The sequence below is a fragment of the Pagrus pagrus genome, assembly GCF_965226575.1.
Source record: "Pagrus pagrus genome assembly, chromosome: 10".
In the NCBI taxonomy this organism is placed as follows: Eukaryota; Metazoa; Chordata; class Actinopteri; order Spariformes; family Sparidae; genus Pagrus; species Pagrus pagrus.
This window is the reverse complement of record NC_140194.1, coordinates 17,828,536-17,848,837: the sequence shown is the minus strand read 5'-3', so window position 1 is coordinate 17,848,837 and position 20,302 is coordinate 17,828,536. Positions and strand designations below refer to the sequence as shown.

Sequence of the window (20,302 nt, the reverse complement as noted above, 5' to 3'; positions counted from 1 at the left end):
AACCAGCTAACCTCGGCATACAACTTGGGTCTTGGAAGGTAATTTGGCATAGTGGCCGAAACCATTTAACTACAACAGTACCTGATGCACACTGGCCCAAAAATACTTTCCCCCCCCCCCTTAAGCTTACATTGCAGAAGGAGTGGTTATAAAACTGGATACATTTCTTAAGCAAAACCTCCATGATATGACTTTTTATTACTGTTGCTAGCATTAGCGCCGACTGCTAAACTGTCATTTCAGCATCTGAGGACCGTTAATAGTAAACTCCTACAAATGTAAAGTTGTGTTTATGGAGCCGAATAGGAAGGAGGGCGTCCATCTAGCTGTGTCTGACCAGACAGTCAAAACTAACAACAATAGCCATATCAGCGCTTGGGTTGACCACATAACCTATTGTAGAGTTTTCAAGATCACTTATTTTTTGTCACCTTTATTGGATACCTGATATTACTGGGACAGGAAGAGAGAGGACCTCCGCCATATCGCACATACCAGTTATATGGTACATGACCATACCACTAGGACACCAGGGCACTGCTGTTCTCTGCCTGTAAGTACACAAATCATGATATAATCCAGGTAAATGCACACTAATACATCTTCAATTTGGACTATAAAGGAAGTGTGGGATATTTTTATTTGTATTTTGCAATATGGTGACAGAAACAGTGCCATGAGCTCTAGGTTATCTGTCTTTCTTATATATCTTGGTGCCACAGGATGGAAGGCACTGGGCTGCGTGACTCTTGTTCGTTAAAGTGTATCTAAGGACAATGTTTTATCCTCTACTGCTAATCCTCTGACATGCCGACAGAGGTTTTGCCTTATTCTGGTTGTTTAAGCAGAAAGCATGAGCATTCATGCGATTAAGCACATATATCAGACATGTTAAAGATTAATGGATTCTCATGAGATTATCATTATGACAGCCAAAGACATTTGTTGTTTGGTGTGGCCATAAATAGATGCATTTAAAAATACGAATAATAACAGTAAGTAGTGTTTGACAATGGGCAGAATTAAATAGATAATATACACAATGCCTCCAAGATGGGAACAAGAAATTATTCAAGCATTCAATAAACAAGCATGGAATTTCAATCAAATGGAACAATTTACATTAAAAATGGCATTTTCAATACACACTGTAGATGCCAAAATGGGAGCCTCACACAACCATGGCATGAGATCAGCAGTGCAGCTGTCACTGGCACAGGGTTAAAACTACCTGGCTCCTTTCCAGCTGAGTCTGTACCTTCATCACAAGTGAGATACGTTCAGAAACGTACGGCTGCAGCTCCACAGAGAAAGACATAAGTCGTAAGGCACTGAGCAGGAACTGCACGCAGACGTAGGAGTGTTTATCCTCAGGTTCCAAAGACCTCCATCCTGATTGGAAAGTAGGCCATTTAAAAAAAAGAGGCCAACAGCTGACTAGCCTGTGGCTGAACATCAAGCACACGGTGGGACTGCACTTTGTGCTGCAGGAGGAGGGACTGGGAGGGAGCATGATCGCTCAGTGTGCCACTTGCTCGCACACATGAGTAACAGATTAAAAACCCTGTTGAGAGAGCTATTCCTGTATATCGTGTGTAATATAAGATGGGAAGGATGGTTCTGAATTAGTAGTTTTACATAAATAATGAAAAGATCAACAGAAGCAAAGGTGAAGGCTCTGCAAAAAAGTAGAGCTGATAACATTCAGTAATATTACATTTGCAGAGCTGGCTTAGCTTTAGGGGTATTTTGCTCATAAAATACTCCTGTGATTAAAACATTGAAACATAAAAACAGGGATGTACAAAATCCAATAATCCAAAACATTTTAAAGCTAAGAAAGTATTTTTTTTTTACTTTGTTCAGGAGTTTTGATCAAGCTCAATGGTAACTTTCAACCCACTCACAGGAATACATGTTAACTAAGTATGTTTCTGTAAAACCACAGACAAGCTGACTGTTTCTTAACGTTGCAACTTCGCATTTATTTAGGTTAAATTTTCTATTTCTTACTTGTCACAACGTTGTGCTTATGCTCCAACCACATGGTTATGGGTAGGAAAACCTCATGGTTTGGCTTAAAGTACCTCTTTAGGTCCACAAACACAGCTGTAAATATCCTGATTTCTGTATAAAAATATGCCGGTTTGGTCGCCACAAACAAAGCTGGAGATGGCAAGGCTTCTCATCTAAAATATACAGTTTTGGTAGCCTCAAACATGGCTGGAAATATCCCCAGATCTCTTAAATGTATCCATTGGTTTCACACTTACTTACTTGAAAACACACCACCTTCCCCTCCACCTCCTGATGTAAAGGTAAAATAAATATTTAATGTGAATGCAATATGGTATGTTTTGTACAAACGTCAATATGGTACGTATGGTACGATGTTAAACTTGGACATATTTGTGGTTTGCAGAAATGTTAATTGAACGTCAGCTAAACATTATATCCTGGTTGAAATAGAATTGTATATGTTCTAAATAAAATGGTTTATGTTCCTGATATCCGTCCAACTCATGTATCATTAGTGACATAAACATGTGTTACCACCATCCTTTCAGCTGCTGCGGCTGCTGTTAGTTTGCTTGTTTTGGTGAGCTAAAGAGCCGTCTGCTCTGTCTGTTTGTGTCTCTGGTTTGAGAGGTGGCCCTGTAGTGCTGAACTCAAACAGGCCGAGGCAGCGACAGGTAACCATGGAAGATGCATTGGCTTTTATCTTTTCATGTGACGTTCCCATCATCTTCAAATTGACATGGCAGCAGTTCATTTTGAGAATACAAAGGGAAATGAGCAGATTGGTTAAAAGGTTTGCAGGTACCCATAGACGGAGGGATAAATGATTTGGGAATATCCAGAAACAAAAAGGAAATGTGCTGATTGGTTTGGGAACAAACACAGGAAGAAGGGGGATAAACTAATGTAGTAAAGTGCTTAAGGGAAATGTTAAACCTTAATTATGAGTGCTAAAGCGAGGTGGGCTTCCTGCTTTAACTTCCACTTTCCAGTGGCTTCATTTGCTTGGATTGCATTTAGCAAAAACCTGCTCTCACTCAGCCGCTGGAATAGCAATCTTAATATTTGACTTTCCTGAGGTTTAAAAAATCACACACGCCGCTGGTGAGTGGGCGAGGATTATATCCAGCCTTGTATTTATCATAATCCATTACATGTCAGGCACACTAGCTGCAGCAGTATTGTAGTCAGCAGGGAGAATGTAATGCCTTCCTGTCCTTGTAGTTTGTTTAAAATCAAATTTATGGATCCAAAAAGACCAAAATAAAACTATATAACTTAGTCGGTAAATGTTTTGGAGCTGTTGCTATATAAAAAGTTTTTTAGTAGAGTAACTTTCTGCCAACCCAAATGTAGAATGACTAATGTGCTGACAGCTGTACTTTTGCTCTCTTTGAGCCAAAAAAGGTGATAATCCTCACTGTTTTCAGACCTGAAACAGGGCAACAATAGAGTAAATCACATTTGCAAATGCAGACAATCGTTAAGAGTTAACAATGTTTAAAAATTAAAAACTTTTTGCGTCTCAGGGAACCTCTGTAGTTTATCAAGATGCACTTTTAATGGAAGAACCTTTCACCAAATATTGAAAATCTCCACAATGAGAGGAACCGCTTTGCTCTTCTATCTCGGAGTGTGACGGTGGGCTATTGTCCTTGCTTTTATGTTTGGTGCATGCCTTTTAATAATAGGTTTTCTAATGCGAAAAGAAGTTATCTCTCAACAGCAGAATGTCTCTCTTGGGCATAGTTGCCCCCAGGAGGGAAGAAAAACCTCACACACACATTGATAAGCAAATGTTCATTGTTTAAAAAAAAGTTATCGTTATGCCACAGCAGCAAGGAAGATTTCAGCAAATGTATTTCACTAATGGCTCAAAAATGCTTTACTCATAATAAATCTCCCATTTTTTTCAATAAAGTGTGTATTACAAGCAGCTGTGCCTGTGAGAATTTATTAAAATAATGTCACCTAGTTTGCTCACATAATCTTTTCATGGTTTTATTCTTTGTTTTACTTCCAACTGCTCCTTTCCTTTCATTCCTTTTCTCTCTTACATGATAGTTTTAGGCTCACAGCAACACTGTCAGGTCTCCATGACTCTAAATCTCACACGGCTTAACGCTGCCTGCTTATAATACAGGGGATCTAGGAGCTGAAGCTTATTCTGCGTTCACATTTGTACAGTGAGTAGGGCTGTAGATGTGCATCAGTGAAATGCCCGTGCTGCAATAATAACTAAGAAAACTTAATAAGACACGGTACTAATTTGAGTGTTAAAAGCCCTACATAGAACTATTACGTAGGTCTTAACATTATGAGTTGCTGTTACAATAACATTTAAATGCTCATTTGATGGCTTTTATGGGCGCTCCTCAAAGAGTGTTCATTATGTTGTTACTCTCAAGATAAAAATAAAGATGAAGATGAGTAATATCAACAGAGATTTTAAAAGAAAGCGATGCTTTCCTTCAGCCCCTTATTGGATCTTGAAGTGTGCAGCCTCACAGTAAGACACAATGAATGTACCAATATAAAAGCAACGTTTAGCAAGGATTTTTTGTTTGTTTTCTGTTGTGATTTGGCAAAACCACAGCTACCAGTTGCACTGCTATCTTACACTTGGACAGTTGTGCAGGTGCATTTGTGATGATTACATTACTTCTGATCAAAAACTAGCAAGTTTACAGCTTTGCACACATAGCCGAACATCAAGCAAGTGCAACAGAGAAAAGACAATGCAAGCCAGCAAATATTTTTTACCGTTCCAACAGCAAAAAAGGCCAGCTTGGCGTCTGTCTTGCAGCCTTTTATTTCACAAACCTACTGCCAAGCACTAAAATCCAGCCTGAGTTTTACTTTTGTCTGCCCATTTCCCCGGTCACTCTTTTCTTAGCTTCCTCCGTAACATCCTGTTGGATCCCTTCACCTCTGTCATGATTTCTATAGAGGATAATGAGCCTCCTTCCGTAGCTCAGCTCCAATTCTGGTGCCAATACTGTTAACATTCCCCGCCAGCATTCCTCGGTGGGCCTGAAAACCTCCTCTTCCAGGCAGTCCAGAGTTACTGTCCTAGCCATGTGAAAACCAACAATCCCCCCCCAGAGCTCCAAACTCCCACACCAGTCTGGGCAGAGTCAACTATCTGCACAGCTGACTGAGCGAACTAATAGTTAAGTTACACATTAGAATGGTCTGGTACATTAACTTTATGCTGTCGGCTTCTGAATACGGTCAGAGTTAATAACAATATTAATGTCAGTTCAATAAAGTTAAGAGTTTTCCCAGCCTGTCTGAGGAGCCGAACTAGACGCCCTAAAGTCAAAACTTTTTTTATGTACTGTGACTCAGTTTTTGAAAGTCTATATTTGTATTATCTTATTTATAATGTAAACTAATAAATAAATATTTACTTGATATATTTCCATTATAAACAAGCCATCCACAGAGGGGAATCAGGTGTGTTTGAAGCTCAGAAGATGGCTATTAAGAAGGATCCAGCAAATCTAAACAAAGTAAAACCGAATCAAATTGTGTTGCCCTTTGAGGACAGTCTGTTTATTCCACTCATTCAGTCATGAAAATCAATCACGACTGATGTTTTCCTTCCCCTTTTCTCTCTCTCTCTTCTCTTACAATTTCTTCCCCCAAACTACATAGTGCACTAATGGGCTTAGCATTTTATTATTTTTTTTTTTTAATTAAACAGAAAACCTCACGAAGACACATTTATTGATCCCACACTCACAGCAGCCAACGATTTGCTGCCAAATAATCATCGGTGCGCACTGTGTAACATTAAAACACCACAGGTTAATGGTGACTGTGTCTTTCTTTTTTTTCTTTTATCTTTAGCTCAGGATCTTTGTGTGTCTAATGGTGAAATAAAAGTTAAATCTGTAAACTGAGCCTTTACCTGTTCATTTTCAACAACATTTAGATGTGAGGCAGGGTACCAAAGTGTAGTGTCTGATCTGATCGCAAACACTTCATTTTTTTTCTTGCAAACTCACCATTGGACACATCTAATAACCATGACTAAGATCCATCAAACTAATTAAAAAGTTATGAATTATGAACAGGTCAGTGATTCTCACTAAGAAACATGCTAACGTTGTCTTTTATTATAGATGTGAGAGGTATTAAATATTTCCTTTCTTTTATTTTTTATTTTTTATTGATGCACAAAGTGTTGGCAAATGCTTTGCTTTCTCAGTATCTCCTCTCCAGTCCACTGTTGCCTCCTTCATATTTTAAAGCTTTCTATCTTTTCACATATCCTCCACTGATCTGAAGAGCTGAGGCTTAAGACGTACCTTACCTTCAAAAGTGTGCACATAAATCAGCTTAAAATCCCTGTTCAAGCAATAGTTTTGTTCCAAGAAGTTTTTGTTCTGTTCTACTAAATAGTGAGCCAGAATGAGGTTTTGTCCGTCCCTTGTGGTCTCCACTGCATTGACCTACATTAGATTGTTTTGGATGTGTCTCTACTGTCAGAAAGTGTAACGAACAGATTAGCTACATCACATTGGACACATGAACAGACCAGGGAGGCTGAGGTCTTAATGAGGCGGGCCCAAAAAAAGAGGGAGGCCTGTCATCTTGATGGATATGTATTATGTTTACTGTTCATTCAACCTGGCAGTTTTGAAATGTAGAGACTTGAAACTGTTGCATTGCAGTCGAAGAGTGACTGACACTAACCGTGTATTAGTCAGATGTATTGTTGATACATCCTTCTTGATGTGTTGAGGTGTGCGTCACGACAGTGAAGATTGACATTTGCCAAATCCTAAAAAGCTTGGATATTTATGTGATTAAGAGTGTCCCGGGAGCACATTTCAAAACTCGGAGAAAAGATTTGACATTCCACATACACCGTTTATTTTTTGCAAAACAGATGTCAAAAGGAATGGATGACTAAAGGGCTTCAGAACCTGAAGGTCATAAGTATCTTGACTGACTTAAGAGGAGAGCTGAAATACTTATTCCACTCTTTGAAGTGCTGTTTAAATCTTTAATGTTTTGTTGCATGTTTTGACTTCACAGCGATGTCTTTAACTTTGCCATTTCATTCAAATATTGAAAACAGGTCAGATCACAAGCCTTTAAAATACCATCAAAGGATAATAATGAATGCATCTCAAAGATTAATTTTGGATTTCCTACATATTTGTTATTGTCAACAAATGTATTGAGAGGATTCACAATTACCTTTCCACCCAAGCCCTTTAGTTCCAAATGAAGATGTAAACTTTTCAAAAATGAGTCATGAATATGTTTTGCCATATAGTAATTTCCTGAAACAACTGGGCACCGTAGTTTTTAGCAAACATAACTCAAACAGGCGTAAGTGGTGCTTTTCTTAGGCACACATACGCTTTTGTTAGCATTATCAGTTTTGCACAGGATTTGTTCACAACAAGAGAAATATCAACAGACACAACTTAGAAATAATTTATTGATACCATGAATTGATGATAATTAGATTATGAAGTTAACTTCAACCAATATTTAATTACTTTTTGAGATGCACATCATTAATTGAGAAAACTTCTTCCCATTCATCAAGTAGCTTTTCCTGAGCTTTGTATAATACTGGCAGATGGTGTTTGCCCAGTTGTAATGAAATGTCACATTTTAAAATTAACTAACTAATTAATAATTTTGTCCGAGCACTTTTAAGGCTTATCATCCGTGACAAGTGAGCAAATGTCATTAACTAAACTCCAGAGCCACTAAATACAACTTTGTTTTGAGATTGTTTCCTCAACTCTGTTTTTGGTGGACAATGTATCATCTAGAATAATTACCCAAAGCCGTTGCTCAGCTGCCAGCTTGCTCTGGAGGGGACAGGCAGGTGCAGAGCCGGACCTTCTGGAGGAATAAACACCTGCTGTCTCATCAGATTCTGCTTTGATCCAGAGCCAGTGGGAGGACAGCTCAGGGATGACTTTTTTACCTTTTGGACCAGAAAGTGGATTTATGTTCACTACCGTGAGTAAACGAAAGAAGTGTGAACAACTCAACAACATAAAGTCTAGTCATTTTGAGACACTTACATATTATATATTTAAAGAATCTAAGAAGATTTAAATTATTTTAAAGTGATCCAATGGGAGAAAAATAGGTTGCTGTACATCCAGACAATCAGGATGCAGTTATTAAAGGTATATGAGGGATATGTGTCGTGCTATGTCCAAAGCATATTGGCACAATATTCGTCTCTATTCTAGCTGAAATGTGCACACTTTTCCAATGCTGTAAATAGTTCATATAGTACATCAGTGTTAAAATGTCAGCAGAATAGACTTCTGACTGTTATTATACTCTGCTTTTAAAGTGTGTCTGATTGTGATGGTGTCTAGACTCATAGTCATGTCTATTACTCTAATGCTAAATGATCCCCTTTACCCATAAACACATTCCTTGCATCACATGGATAAACAAACGCTGCACTGCATTCAGGTAAATAGACACCGATGTTGGTGGTGTCATTCATGTTGCGAAGGACAATAGCTTTCTGTCGGATAAACGTCTTTACTTCTCCACAAAAAACACGACCAACCACTGTCAGCTCGACAGACAGCGACAAATGGAGCCTCCCTACAAGTGGTTGTCGGCACACTTAAAGTAATGATGTGTAACATTTTCACGTAAATGCTTTTTGTGACTTTAATATGGATTGACATAACACAATATCGATTCAACCTGGCAAGAGTGCTTTGTTTGGAATAAACAGTGGAGCAGTTAGGATGAGAGGAGGCAGTCAGACAAGGACTGAAGCACCACCGTTTTTCATCAAATCACTCGTTCAGTCACTTTACTGACACCAACAGGGTTTGATTTTCAAAAGCCCCAGTTTGAACTTCACATATATAATCTTTGAAGTCAAACAGCTCTGCCTTTGACTTAATGGAGACAAATACCTGACGATCTTCAAAACGACTCTTACTGATGTTCTCAAGGTATTTCTCAAATCTTTAAGAACTCTGTTAGGAAGAAATAATATTCAATTTATTGATTGACAAAAGAGCAAAATATGAATGTGTTACTTTGTTTGGAAATAGGACATATTTGAAAATATCATCAGGTAATAAATTTTTTGTTTGTAGTTGAGCAAAATGCCATTAACAGTGCCCGTCTTTACTATATAATACTATAATTTGGAAAAATAAGGTTTTTCATGATCATGGAAATAACTCAGAGTTATGGCAGTATGTGAGGGTCACAAACTGGGGCTAGATATCCAGATAGTCTTTCACAAATAATTCTCCAAAAATAGTGTTTCTTTAGTATTTGCTGAATGATCTGACCCTGCCTTTGACTAATTACCCTGCAATATTTGTCCTACTGTGTTCTGTCATTGTAATTCATTGGGTTCTCAGTGCCCCAGTTAAATGTCCAAAATGGAAATGAAAAATAAGAAAACACTGATGGCCGTTTCTTCTCTAAGTGCCAGTAGATTGCGGAAAAGTGTTGAATATTCACATGAGCAAAATGCAGTTTAATTGTTTTAGCAAGCCCAGTCCTTTTCATCACGATCTTCATCATCCTTAGCAGGATCAGTCGGCCTTGTGTAGAGCCCTTTATGGTGTATAATTAAAGGTATAAATCCTTTAATTTTATGATTTATACCTTTTCAATATCATTCATGGCAGATGATTGAACGAGGCCAGCGTGGGTAGGCTTCCTTGCCTTCATCTATAATTTTTTGACCCACCCACTGAGTATAAGTTACTGAATCGTGAACATGCGCATTGAAATTCAATATTACAAGATTGTTTTTTATAACGTGTGATGGATGACTCTGCAGCAGCTGAATACAGGTAGATTACCTTAACAATCACACTGAGTGAAAACACACAAAGAACCACAGTAATTCAAAATATTCATTAAGAGTACTGTTGCAAATACACATGGTTGCTTACTTCCTAAATCGAACAGAACTACAAACAACTGAGGTTTCTATTCAAAATTCCTGTCGACTCTCCTGCCTCTCTTCTTCCCTTTAGTCACATGGAATAATTAACTCAGCCAAACGTTGTGTAATTGCACAGTTAATCTAATCTGCATATAGAACAAAACAATGCAACGTAATAAATATGGCACAAAAATATCGAATACATTTCAGAGAAATAATAATCTTCACAATTAATGCAAAATAAATGTATCTAATTAGCTGGAAAATAACTTGAACACATCAGTACAACAGTGCAATAAAACCCTGTTTATAAATTAAACTGTTTCAGATTTAATCACTCCTTAAGTGGACTATAGATTAAAAGTTCCACATGTTGATTCCTACACCGTCAAAGTCTGTGATACAAAAATGCCTCAGGAGACAAATTGCATCTACCCTTTGAACATGCTGTCAGGAACCTCGACAATTTCAGATGTGCCCTCCACTGACACAAACAGAAGTTTTAGGATCCGTTTATTAATTTAATCATCTGTGTAATTCTGCTGCATATATAATGTATGTTTTGAGGCAAGATTAAAACTACTTTGAAATAGGCAAGCCACCTTCATAAGCATTAATTCATCATTCGCGTAGCTTTGAGGTAAATACATATATGTCAACATTTTCCGTAATCAAAATGAAACCTTTACAGTGCATCTGACATTAATGTTGCAACAGAAAACAGCATAAATCAAAGCGTAAACACTGGAGAAGCACGGCGGCTCTGCAGCACTGCAGGTCATCATGTTGGTGACTGCACCATAGTTGATGAACTTTGGGACTGCTGTTGGCGAATTCCATCAGTCATAATAATATTTCAGTACACACCATGTCCCACCAGTGTTCATGTTCCACTTCTGATTATGAAATGCATTATTCAAACTCAAATATCAGCTGAATTATTTGCATAGCCTCCCACTGTTCTCTCCAAGCAATCTGTTTTATTCTGCCTCTCTCCTGTATGGACACTTTTACTTGTAATCAGGCCAGCAAAGCACAAAGTTAAATTAGGATTAATTCAGATTTTTTTTTGGCTATGTGTTGTCATGTTTTCCTGACTGGCAGATTATTGGACCTACAGTTAAGCACCTTAACTTTGCTCAGGCAATTTAGCAGCATTATGAGTTTGCATAAACCTTGAATAATGCTGTTAGATACAGGGGTGTGCGGTGCATCTGAGGTGCAGAGTGAACAGAATTTTGAATGTCACATAATATCTTCTTTGAATTGGAACTGCAGCACTGGATGTTTGGCGAAGCTTTGGGCATATTATTATTTTTAGTGAGATGCTGTTTCATGATTAATTGTGTGCTACAAGCAAATTTAGTGAACAATGGTAAACACTGATCATGTAAGACCATTACACACACACACACACACACACACACACACACACACACACACACACACACACACTCTCACTCACTCACTCACTCACTCACTCACTCCTGGTCAGGTCATGGCTGTCCCTTCCTCCTTCCGCTTAGTGTACATCTCTGGATGCTGGACTTGGGGTGCAACCCTCCATGCTTTGTAAGGAGCTTCCTTGTCTTGATATCAGTGGCCTCCATCTCCTCCTTTGACAGGCTCATTATGCCAGCAGGGTATCTAATGACTGGCAGGGCGTCAGTGTTGATTGTTTGGACCTTGTTCTTACCATTTAGCTAACTTTTCAGGACCTGCCTTACTCTATGTAAGTATTAGACTGTGGGACTTGAGACTTATGGTTTCCATTCACTTGCGGGACACCAAGGTACTTGTAGCTGTCTACATCTGCTATGTTGCCTTCTGGTAGCTCAACCCCTTCAGTTTAGATCATCTTACATCTCTTTGAGTCCAATCCGACAACACTTATCTAGTCCGAATTACATTCTGATGCCATTGCTGTAGATCCTGGAGATGTGAATCAGTGAGTTGATGTCTCGCTCACCTTTGGCATACAGCTTGATGTCATACATGTGAAGGAGGTGGCTCATGATTGCTCCAACAAACTGGTGATGACTAACCAACTAGACATGTGGTGGACAAACATCAGAAGAAGGCAGAGGTGATAGATGTAGCAATCCCAAGCGACAGCAACATCCGGAAGAAGAAACACGAGAAGCTCGAGAAATACCAAGGGCTGAAAGAAGAGCTGGAGAAGATGTGGAGAGTGAAGGCAACATTGGTCCCTGTGGTAAAAGGAGCGCTTGGGGCTGTGACCACGAAACAACATCTTAGATCTCGGTCCAGAAGAGTGCAGTCCTAGGAACAGCTAAGATACTGTGCAAAACCCTCACGCTCCCAGGCCTCTTTTAGAGGACCTGAGCTTGGATGAGGGAGGAAGAACACACACGCAGGAACGAGTGGGGGATTTTTCTTTTTTTGTATGGCACAGAAACTAAAGTTTAAAGGTTCACTATCATAATCATCAGTCTGTGCTGTGTGTCTTCATGAATTTTCCGCTTGTTTTGCAAAACAACTAATGCAATATTTCACTTTGGTATTTGGATATGGCCCTGGGCCTGGAAGTTTGTCCCACATAATCATTTTTTTCTGCTTCAGCTACCATAGTGTGTAGTCTCTGTTCCAATTAGACCTCCTGAATTAAGAATTAGTTCTTGATTAGACAAAATTGATTAAATATCATATTAGGAAGCTTTCCAATATTTTTCCCCGCGCCTATTCTTTTATAGTTCATTTCTTCAGTTTTTCATACCCTTGGGTACAAATTGTTCTAACCGAGTTAAGTGCTTTTGCAAAGCTCCACTGTGGTGCTCTGATTTATACATTTAGATTTATTTACTCCTCAAGTAGAGGTGCTAGAGGGTTTGTGTTTTGATGTTGATGAAAAAGGAAATATGAAAAAGTGTTTAAGCTTCATTGACCTGCCCCTAGTGAGGTATCCCTGGAAAACCCAGCATGAACAAATTCAATTTTTATGACGGGCTGCTGTGCGGTTAATCAATGCATCCACATGCTGTTTTGTCTTAGATTAAATTCCTGCTATATATCTATAGAATAAGATGTTCATATGTTGGAGTAATTCATCCATGCCTTTGAATATACAGCTTTGTCTTTCCTGGGTGCTGAGCTACCTTTGCCTCATTCTGTCCACATCACAAGCAGAAATGAAAGATATAGCTGCAACTTCCTCAGTTTCAGCCAGTTCTTGGCATGCATTATTTTGATATGTGTCATTGGCTGCTGTGTTTAATTGGGAGCTGTCTCCACAAATATAAGCCCGGGAAAGAGCGATGGGTTGACAGCAAAACAACATTTCCCACCGGAGAGCAAAAAACTGCCACTAATAAAAGATGTGATCGCCTCTTTGTGTGTTTTACCATGACAGTCCATTAGTAGAAAGGGAATATGGGTTCAGGATGGATAGGCGGATCTATACACTCTGTAATGGTGTTATTAGAATCCACTGCATGGACTCAAACAAGATGCAAGTGTGTGTGTTTATTCTCCAGCGAGTATAGCCAAGTCGTATACTGACTAAAGCAAAAGATACTTTCAATCCAATACTCATAATCATAAATAATCGTGCATGTATTCACACATGCATGTTACATCTGCGGGCTTAGAAGTGCTATTTCAAAGTCCTACGGGGTCATTCATTTTTTCAAATCAAAGGCTGTTAAATCAAAATGGACATGAAGGTTGGTGGCGATGAATACACGACTGATTTAATCCACAGCGCTGTGTCCTATACAGTAGATGCCTCCCACCGTGCATCAGAAATGTCCCAGGAGACCTTGAGCACGATTTTTTCTTTTAAGAAACTTGATTTCAATTTGCTTTTTACAGATTCTGCAGGTCAAATGACAGATAACCACAATACATACTGCCCTTTGATCCCTCTTAATGTGTGTACATTTTTGTGTCTAAAATTACAAAAATCCCTTTCCTTGATCTCAGAGCACTTCAATGTATTGGGTTGACATTTTAATGTCTCCCAGTTTGATTGAGACATCAGCATTGCAAATGAGATCTGTTTGAGAATAACCACATTGCACAAAATTATGATCGCTGATTTTTGCTACCAACCTTTCTGATCTTCTGATTTTCATAAGATTTTAGAGGTGCCTTTCTTTGGAAAAAAAGAAATTGATCTTAGTTGATCATTAGCTGGTGATAAATCTGTGAATTGTTCTTTAAATTAATCATTTCATCTTTGTGTCTAAAAGTTAAATAATGGTAATTATCTAATTTACAGTGATATTCACACATTAAATCAATTCTGATAATGGCTGGCAATTAGTTATTGCAAATCCACGAATCAATGACTAATAATTCCATCTCATTTCATTTTTACTGAAATCCATCATACAGTAAATTGCTTATCATTTCCCCTTGTGGAACTTGAATGAACATGTAAATCAACACTTTTCGAGTTCTTACACTTGAATGTTAATTACTTACAACCATCAGAGAATCATCTGAATTTCCAGTCAATCTGAGTGAACTGAGAAGTTTTATTTAATGTTCTTTGTGACCATTGGAGATGGAAAGCCATGATGAAGCTGTCTCAGCATCAGAGCTTATTAAATCTAGACTTTGAGTCTACAGCCATGCTAGTGGCTTAGTGAGACTGCACTAAATATTGATTGATTGATGATTTCTTCTCCATCAGACAGTTAATGAATGCATTTTTCGAGTCATTTGACAAGAATTAGCAAAAGCATCCAAGAGTCTACACTACTGACTCTGTGAGGTTGTACATACAGCTGTGCTTTGAGTTTAATGCTTACATCAGCACACTATAATTCTCACCATGACAGTGCTAATATGGCAATGCTAAGCAGGTATCATTTTGACCATCTTAGTTTAGCATGTTAGCATGCTTGCATTTGCTAATTAGCATTTAGGCTGTTGGGAACGTGATTAGTTTTGCAGATATATGGTCATAAATAAATAATGAAGTATTTCGCTCTAGTACAGGGCTGCCCTAAGTGAGATCCATGGCCAAATCACAGAAAGTCAGTCGAGTAAGGAAACTTGCTACCATTTTGCATTCAACAAAACTATATAATAGAGGTTCACTTTTGGCCCACGGCCCACTGGTTTTAGCCCTCCAAGGGAAAAAGTTTGGGCTCCCCTGATCTAGAAGATGTTTAAAAAAATGAAAATGAAAAGGTCTGGGATCACCAAACCTTTTCAGATTGATCATTCAGACACCATGAACATCTGAACCACATTTCATAGCAATCCATCCAAATGTTGAAGTTATTTCACAATTATAAATGCCAACCTTCTGGTGGCTCCAGTGGAAAAGTCAATATAATTTCTCTGAGGAAAACAGGCTGTACATCCTGGCAATACATGAGATAGTTGTTGAGATATTTCAATCCTGACCAAATTGGTGGACCAACCAACTACCACCAACTTAAATCCCTGAAGCCATGCTTCTAGTATGGCAAAAAGAAATCTTCTACGGCAAGGGCATCATTTGGGGGCTATAAGTGGCTGCATGCTTTGAAGTGATCAGCAATACACACTCAGCATCCTGCAGAATTCTGTTGAGACCTTACAAGCAGAAGATGAGATGCTCCTTTCACTGTCTCAGCATAACTCATCTTCCCTGGCTGTGCAGGGTGTGCAACTGGGAAGATGAGTGTAATGTTGAGTGTGAGCTTTACCTCAGGACAAACTCTAAAGGACCGGTGTGAAGCTGCACTGGCATGTTTGTCTTTTGCTAAAGTAAGTGTGTACCCGTTAGCAAAATGAATTTCCTGTTTCTTCATTGCTGTCTGTGCTGTGTGCAACTTGTGTGTAGACCTATGAGATGTCTGTAAGTGGATATTTAGTAATGACTAGTGTCACATCACTCTTATGTGAGTTTTATTAAACACAGAAAAAAGTTATCAGACTTTTTTAGCTACCCAGGCAAACTTTCAACAAAATAACAGACTCAGCTGGAATTTTTGAAGTTACTTTTGACCATCTGGGGCCATTTTAATCACATTTTGGAATGACTAAAGCGTTTCACACATTTTCTGACTTGTACCCTGATATTGTGTGGGAATAGCGAGGGCAGTTTTGCCAGTGATGGGTTACACTAACATCACTCTTACACAGAGCCAATTAAAGAAAGTTTTTCCTTGTTTTGCTCTACTATGGATGCTGCACTGTGTGATAAACAACACATGGCCCTGTTTCTGAATGCCAAGGTTCCTTTTAAATTGTTTTACTGCCTGGATAACTGACTGAATTTTCCAATTTGCATAGGCAAAATCAAATTACCAGCCTCCCCAAGTAATACTAATGCAGCCAAGAGAGGGCTTTAGTAAGAAAGAAATGTGTTTCCTATTCACTGGAAGCACTGGATAACATCAGAGGTTAAAGGTTGTGTTGCTGTGGGTTTAAACGTTTTTCATGTATACATTTATCAGGTTTGTATGCGTAGCTGAAACAGAACCGACCAGAGAAGTAAACTATAAGGAATATGTTCAGGGTTGTGTTTTGTTTGATTTGATTTTTGAATAATACAGCATTTTAGATACTTGATTGCAAGAATACAAAGTATGAATGCAAACAGGTGGTTCCGTCTTACCGCTCATTGTGTTCTTTTGCCTCCACACCAGCAGTCCCTCATCAGAAATTAAAATGGCTCAGCGAGGGTGTGAAATAAAGATTATGGCCTTGAAAGCCCTGAGCAGCTGGTCCTCCCATAATCAGCCATATGGACCACTAGGGTCTGTGTTATTTTTGCATCCAGTCCTGTCGAACATGCTAGGGGAAATTAGAGTTCAACCTGCCTGTCTCTCTGTCTGTGGATGAGCCCACCGAGCTCTGATTCACGACAGGAATTCATCCCGGCTGTAGTCATAGCAACAAGCTAGGTCTAATGTGCTCAGCTTGAAATGACCAGGAAACATTTTTACTGGCTTTCTCACACCTTAACTCACGGGTCCTTGATGAGGGGAAAACATCACGGATCAGTTCACACATGATGTTTCAATATCTGACTGAATTCCAGATGTTATTGTTGTGCTTGTAAAAAATGAACAAAATCAAGACATAATCAGAAAGGCTTTCTAAATGTGTTTTATTTTTTTGCAGAAAAACTGCTCCTGAAACAAGAATTTACTTGCTGTAAATGTTAAGACTTTTTAAGAATGCTTCTCGGTTTGCTTCTCTCTCCTAAAACCATCCAATAGAGATTTTCACGGCAGACATTTTGACTCGTCAAAGAATAAGCAGGGAAAAGCACAGTTGGAATTTATAACATTAACGATGCCTACATTCTACTTAGGTGAGGTAGTTTCAGGGCTCTTTTGTAGTACATGCTCACTCATTGAAATGGCTTACAGGAACACTTACTGTAATAGAGTGGAGTCATTGTTAACGTTGATGGTCACACCTGTGCTTTTCCTGCTTTGACAAGTCAAAATGTCTGCTGTGAAAAGGGTCAATTGTCAATGAAAGCTACAGGTGGATGGTGAAATAAGTGTTTGATGTATTGTTGTACTTTAGTCAAGATAAGAAATAGCGTGCTGCATAGCTATTTATTATTTTTGGGAAATTCCATTCCATGAATTTAAACAAGACATCACCACCTTATTTAATTTTTAACAAATAAGCTATTAAGACCTTTGAGTTATTAAATGAATATATGATTATAACATGAAATCTTTTGTTTGTTCTTTTGTTTTGCACTGACTGTGCATCTGCCTTTACTAATAAAGATAAAAAATAAAGATAAAATAAAATACAATAAAGATAAATATATATATATATATATATATATATATATATATATATATATATATATATATATATATATATATAGCCATAGCCATAGCCATGCTATTGACTCTGTAGTGTCATACTTACAGAGATATTTTGAAGTCAATGCTAACTTGAGCATGCTAACATACTCACGACAACAATGCCACAAAGCTGCTGTTCAGCAGGTATATTGTTTATCAATGGTCACCATTGTCTTGGCATGTTAACATTTGCTAACTGGCATTCAGTACAGCTGAGGCAACAGACAAGTCAGTTTAAGTATTTGGTCATTAAGCATTAGTTAAATTGAAATTACGACCTGATGGCGATGTCAGATTTTTATACAGTACAAAGTAAGCCTCTGACTGGGAGGTGGAGAATTCATTGCACACTAACATGGAACAAAATGCTTAGTAGAAACTATTTAAGGTAAATAAGTCTCCCTAGACTTATACCACTAGACTCTAGATGGCCTTGAGCAAATGACTTAACTCCTAGTAGTTAGACTTTTTGCACTCAAGCCTCTGCAATGAAGAGCTGCATGAATGTGAAGGAGGCTGATGTTGGAGAGTGCCAACTCCGCTGACTTTCCCTGGTTAAATAAAGGTTTAGAGAACGACTCGAGTGCAAAGAGGAAAAGAAAAAATCTTAAGCTGCATCTTCAAAGAAGAAACTGATTCAGCTTCGTTGACGTAAAAGGCAGACTGTTCATCGCAGAGCAGCTCACCCACCCGCTGTGTTTTTTAATCCAGAGAATCCCGGTATCCCTGGTGTCCTGGGAGTGAAGAGGGTAAAGAGCAACAGGGGCAGAGAGGTAGGAGGGGATTATGTTGCCTTCTAGAGATGGTGAAAAGTTGGACATTCTGAGTGACTGCCCTAAAATAACACAATGGAGTTTTGAAATCCAAGTAGAGAAGTTGGATAAGATTTCTGAGATGGAGGCCCCTACATGTTAAGCAGGTCAGTCCTGACGAGCCCAAAAGTCTTTCCCTCTCTCTCCCTCTCCCTCTCTCTCTCCGACACACGCACACAAACACACACATTTGTCAACTTTTAGAAACAGTTAAAGTAATTATACTGACAATACAGTAGGAATGCCCCCCTAACTCTGCCAGGATTTAGGAGAGCACCAGGGCTGCCATAATCCTTTGGGAGTTTCCAGCAAGTGCTCAGAGGTAATACAACTGACATTACCTTTTCTAGAAAAGAAAGAAAAAAGTCTTACTTTGAATATACATTAGATTAATAGTTGTTGATGTTGATGAAGGTTCTTAGTTATCCAGGTCATGGTAATAAAAAAGTGCTGTATCCTAGGCAACTGGACTTGTTTCAGTTCCTTGAAGAAGTTTCACCTTTCATCCAAGAGGCTTCTTCAAATCTAACTAACTGGAGGGGAGTTGCAGGCTGTTAAACTCTGTGTGGGAGTGTCCTCACAGAGTCGTTAAGGACACTGTGAGCTCTGGATTTCAGAGTCGTTAGGGCCACTTGTGGGTCTTTGACCCAACCAGCCTTCATGTGGGTTGCTGAGGCTAGGTGAGCCCAGGTGTGAATGGTTGTTAAGCTGTCTGGGGAGGGAACTCAGTACTGCCATAGTTCCAGAAACAACAGCTAAAGAAACTGCTTAACCTGAAAGTGTTAATTTGCGCCTGAAATTGACATGGGTTGATTATAAGTTGCTACTTTCAGAAAAAATATTTACAGAACAAAGTCAGAATTGAGCTTAGAAACTTGAAAGAACAAACATTATGGGGTGGGATGGAAGAGAGGAGTCTCGAGCTTTTGTTAATCCCTGTGGACACTAGACAAGTGGCTGTATGTGACAATGGTGAGACTCTGTGTGTGTGTGTGTGTGTGTGTGTGTGTGTGTGAGTGAGTGAGTGAGTGAGTGAGTGAGAGAGAGAGAGAGAGAGAGAGAGAGAGAGAGAGAGAGCGAGCGAGTGAGTGAGAGAAAGAGCATGCAGCATGTCGGGGAGGAGGCTGAGTATTGTGTGTAGTTTGCACAGAGTGATGTGGAAACACATTTAGTGTGTATGGATATTGACACATTTTACCCGTATGACTTGTGCTCGTAAAAAGTACATCATCTCAACCGGATATTTGCAGAGTAGGCTACTTGGCTGATCCCTTACTGATAGATCAACATCATGACAAAGTTTTGATAAGACATCTAGAAAACTTGTAATTAGCATAAAGGCCATTTAAGACTTTCTTCATATTAGTACACATACACGTTGCCATACACCCATTTACCATCACCTCACAGATCGTATTCAAGTATTTTTCAACTTCCAAGATGGATGACTGACCCTGATGTCATGTCTTTTAAACAAACACGACTGCTCCACTGTACTTTGAACATGTTTAAAAGCTTTAAAATACACAGAAGTTTGTTTTTCAGTAATACATTTGCATATTAATAAACATACATAAGTGATGAGGCAGGAAGAGAAGTTGCAGGCCTGTTTGCTTTACTCTACCAGAATTAAACTTCCAAAAACGGAACTTTATTTTAAAGCTTGAGTATGAATTAATAAAACAGATCAAGGTCTACACATAGCAAACATAGAATATATATAATATTGGACTTCTGTGATGATTTTTACG

The 20,302-nt window shown here is 38.7% G+C and overlaps 1 protein-coding gene across 3 annotated transcripts in view; it reads right to left on the bottom strand.

The window, feature by feature from the left end:
- LOC311263988 (uncharacterized protein) overlaps nt 1-20,302 on the bottom strand; it is a 174,659-nt gene that overhangs the window by 55,122 nt on the left and 99,235 nt on the right. For all 3 annotated transcript variants that reach the window (XR_014623425.1, XM_084364466.1, XM_084364465.1), the window contains one exon: nt 7,833-7,981. Coding sequence is in view for 2 of the 3 variants with exons in the window: in XM_084364466.1 (XP_084220592.1) it covers nt 7,833-7,981 (149 nt within the window). In the remaining variant the exon portion in view is untranslated. The remainder of the gene's footprint in view (nt 1-7,832; nt 7,982-20,302) is intronic.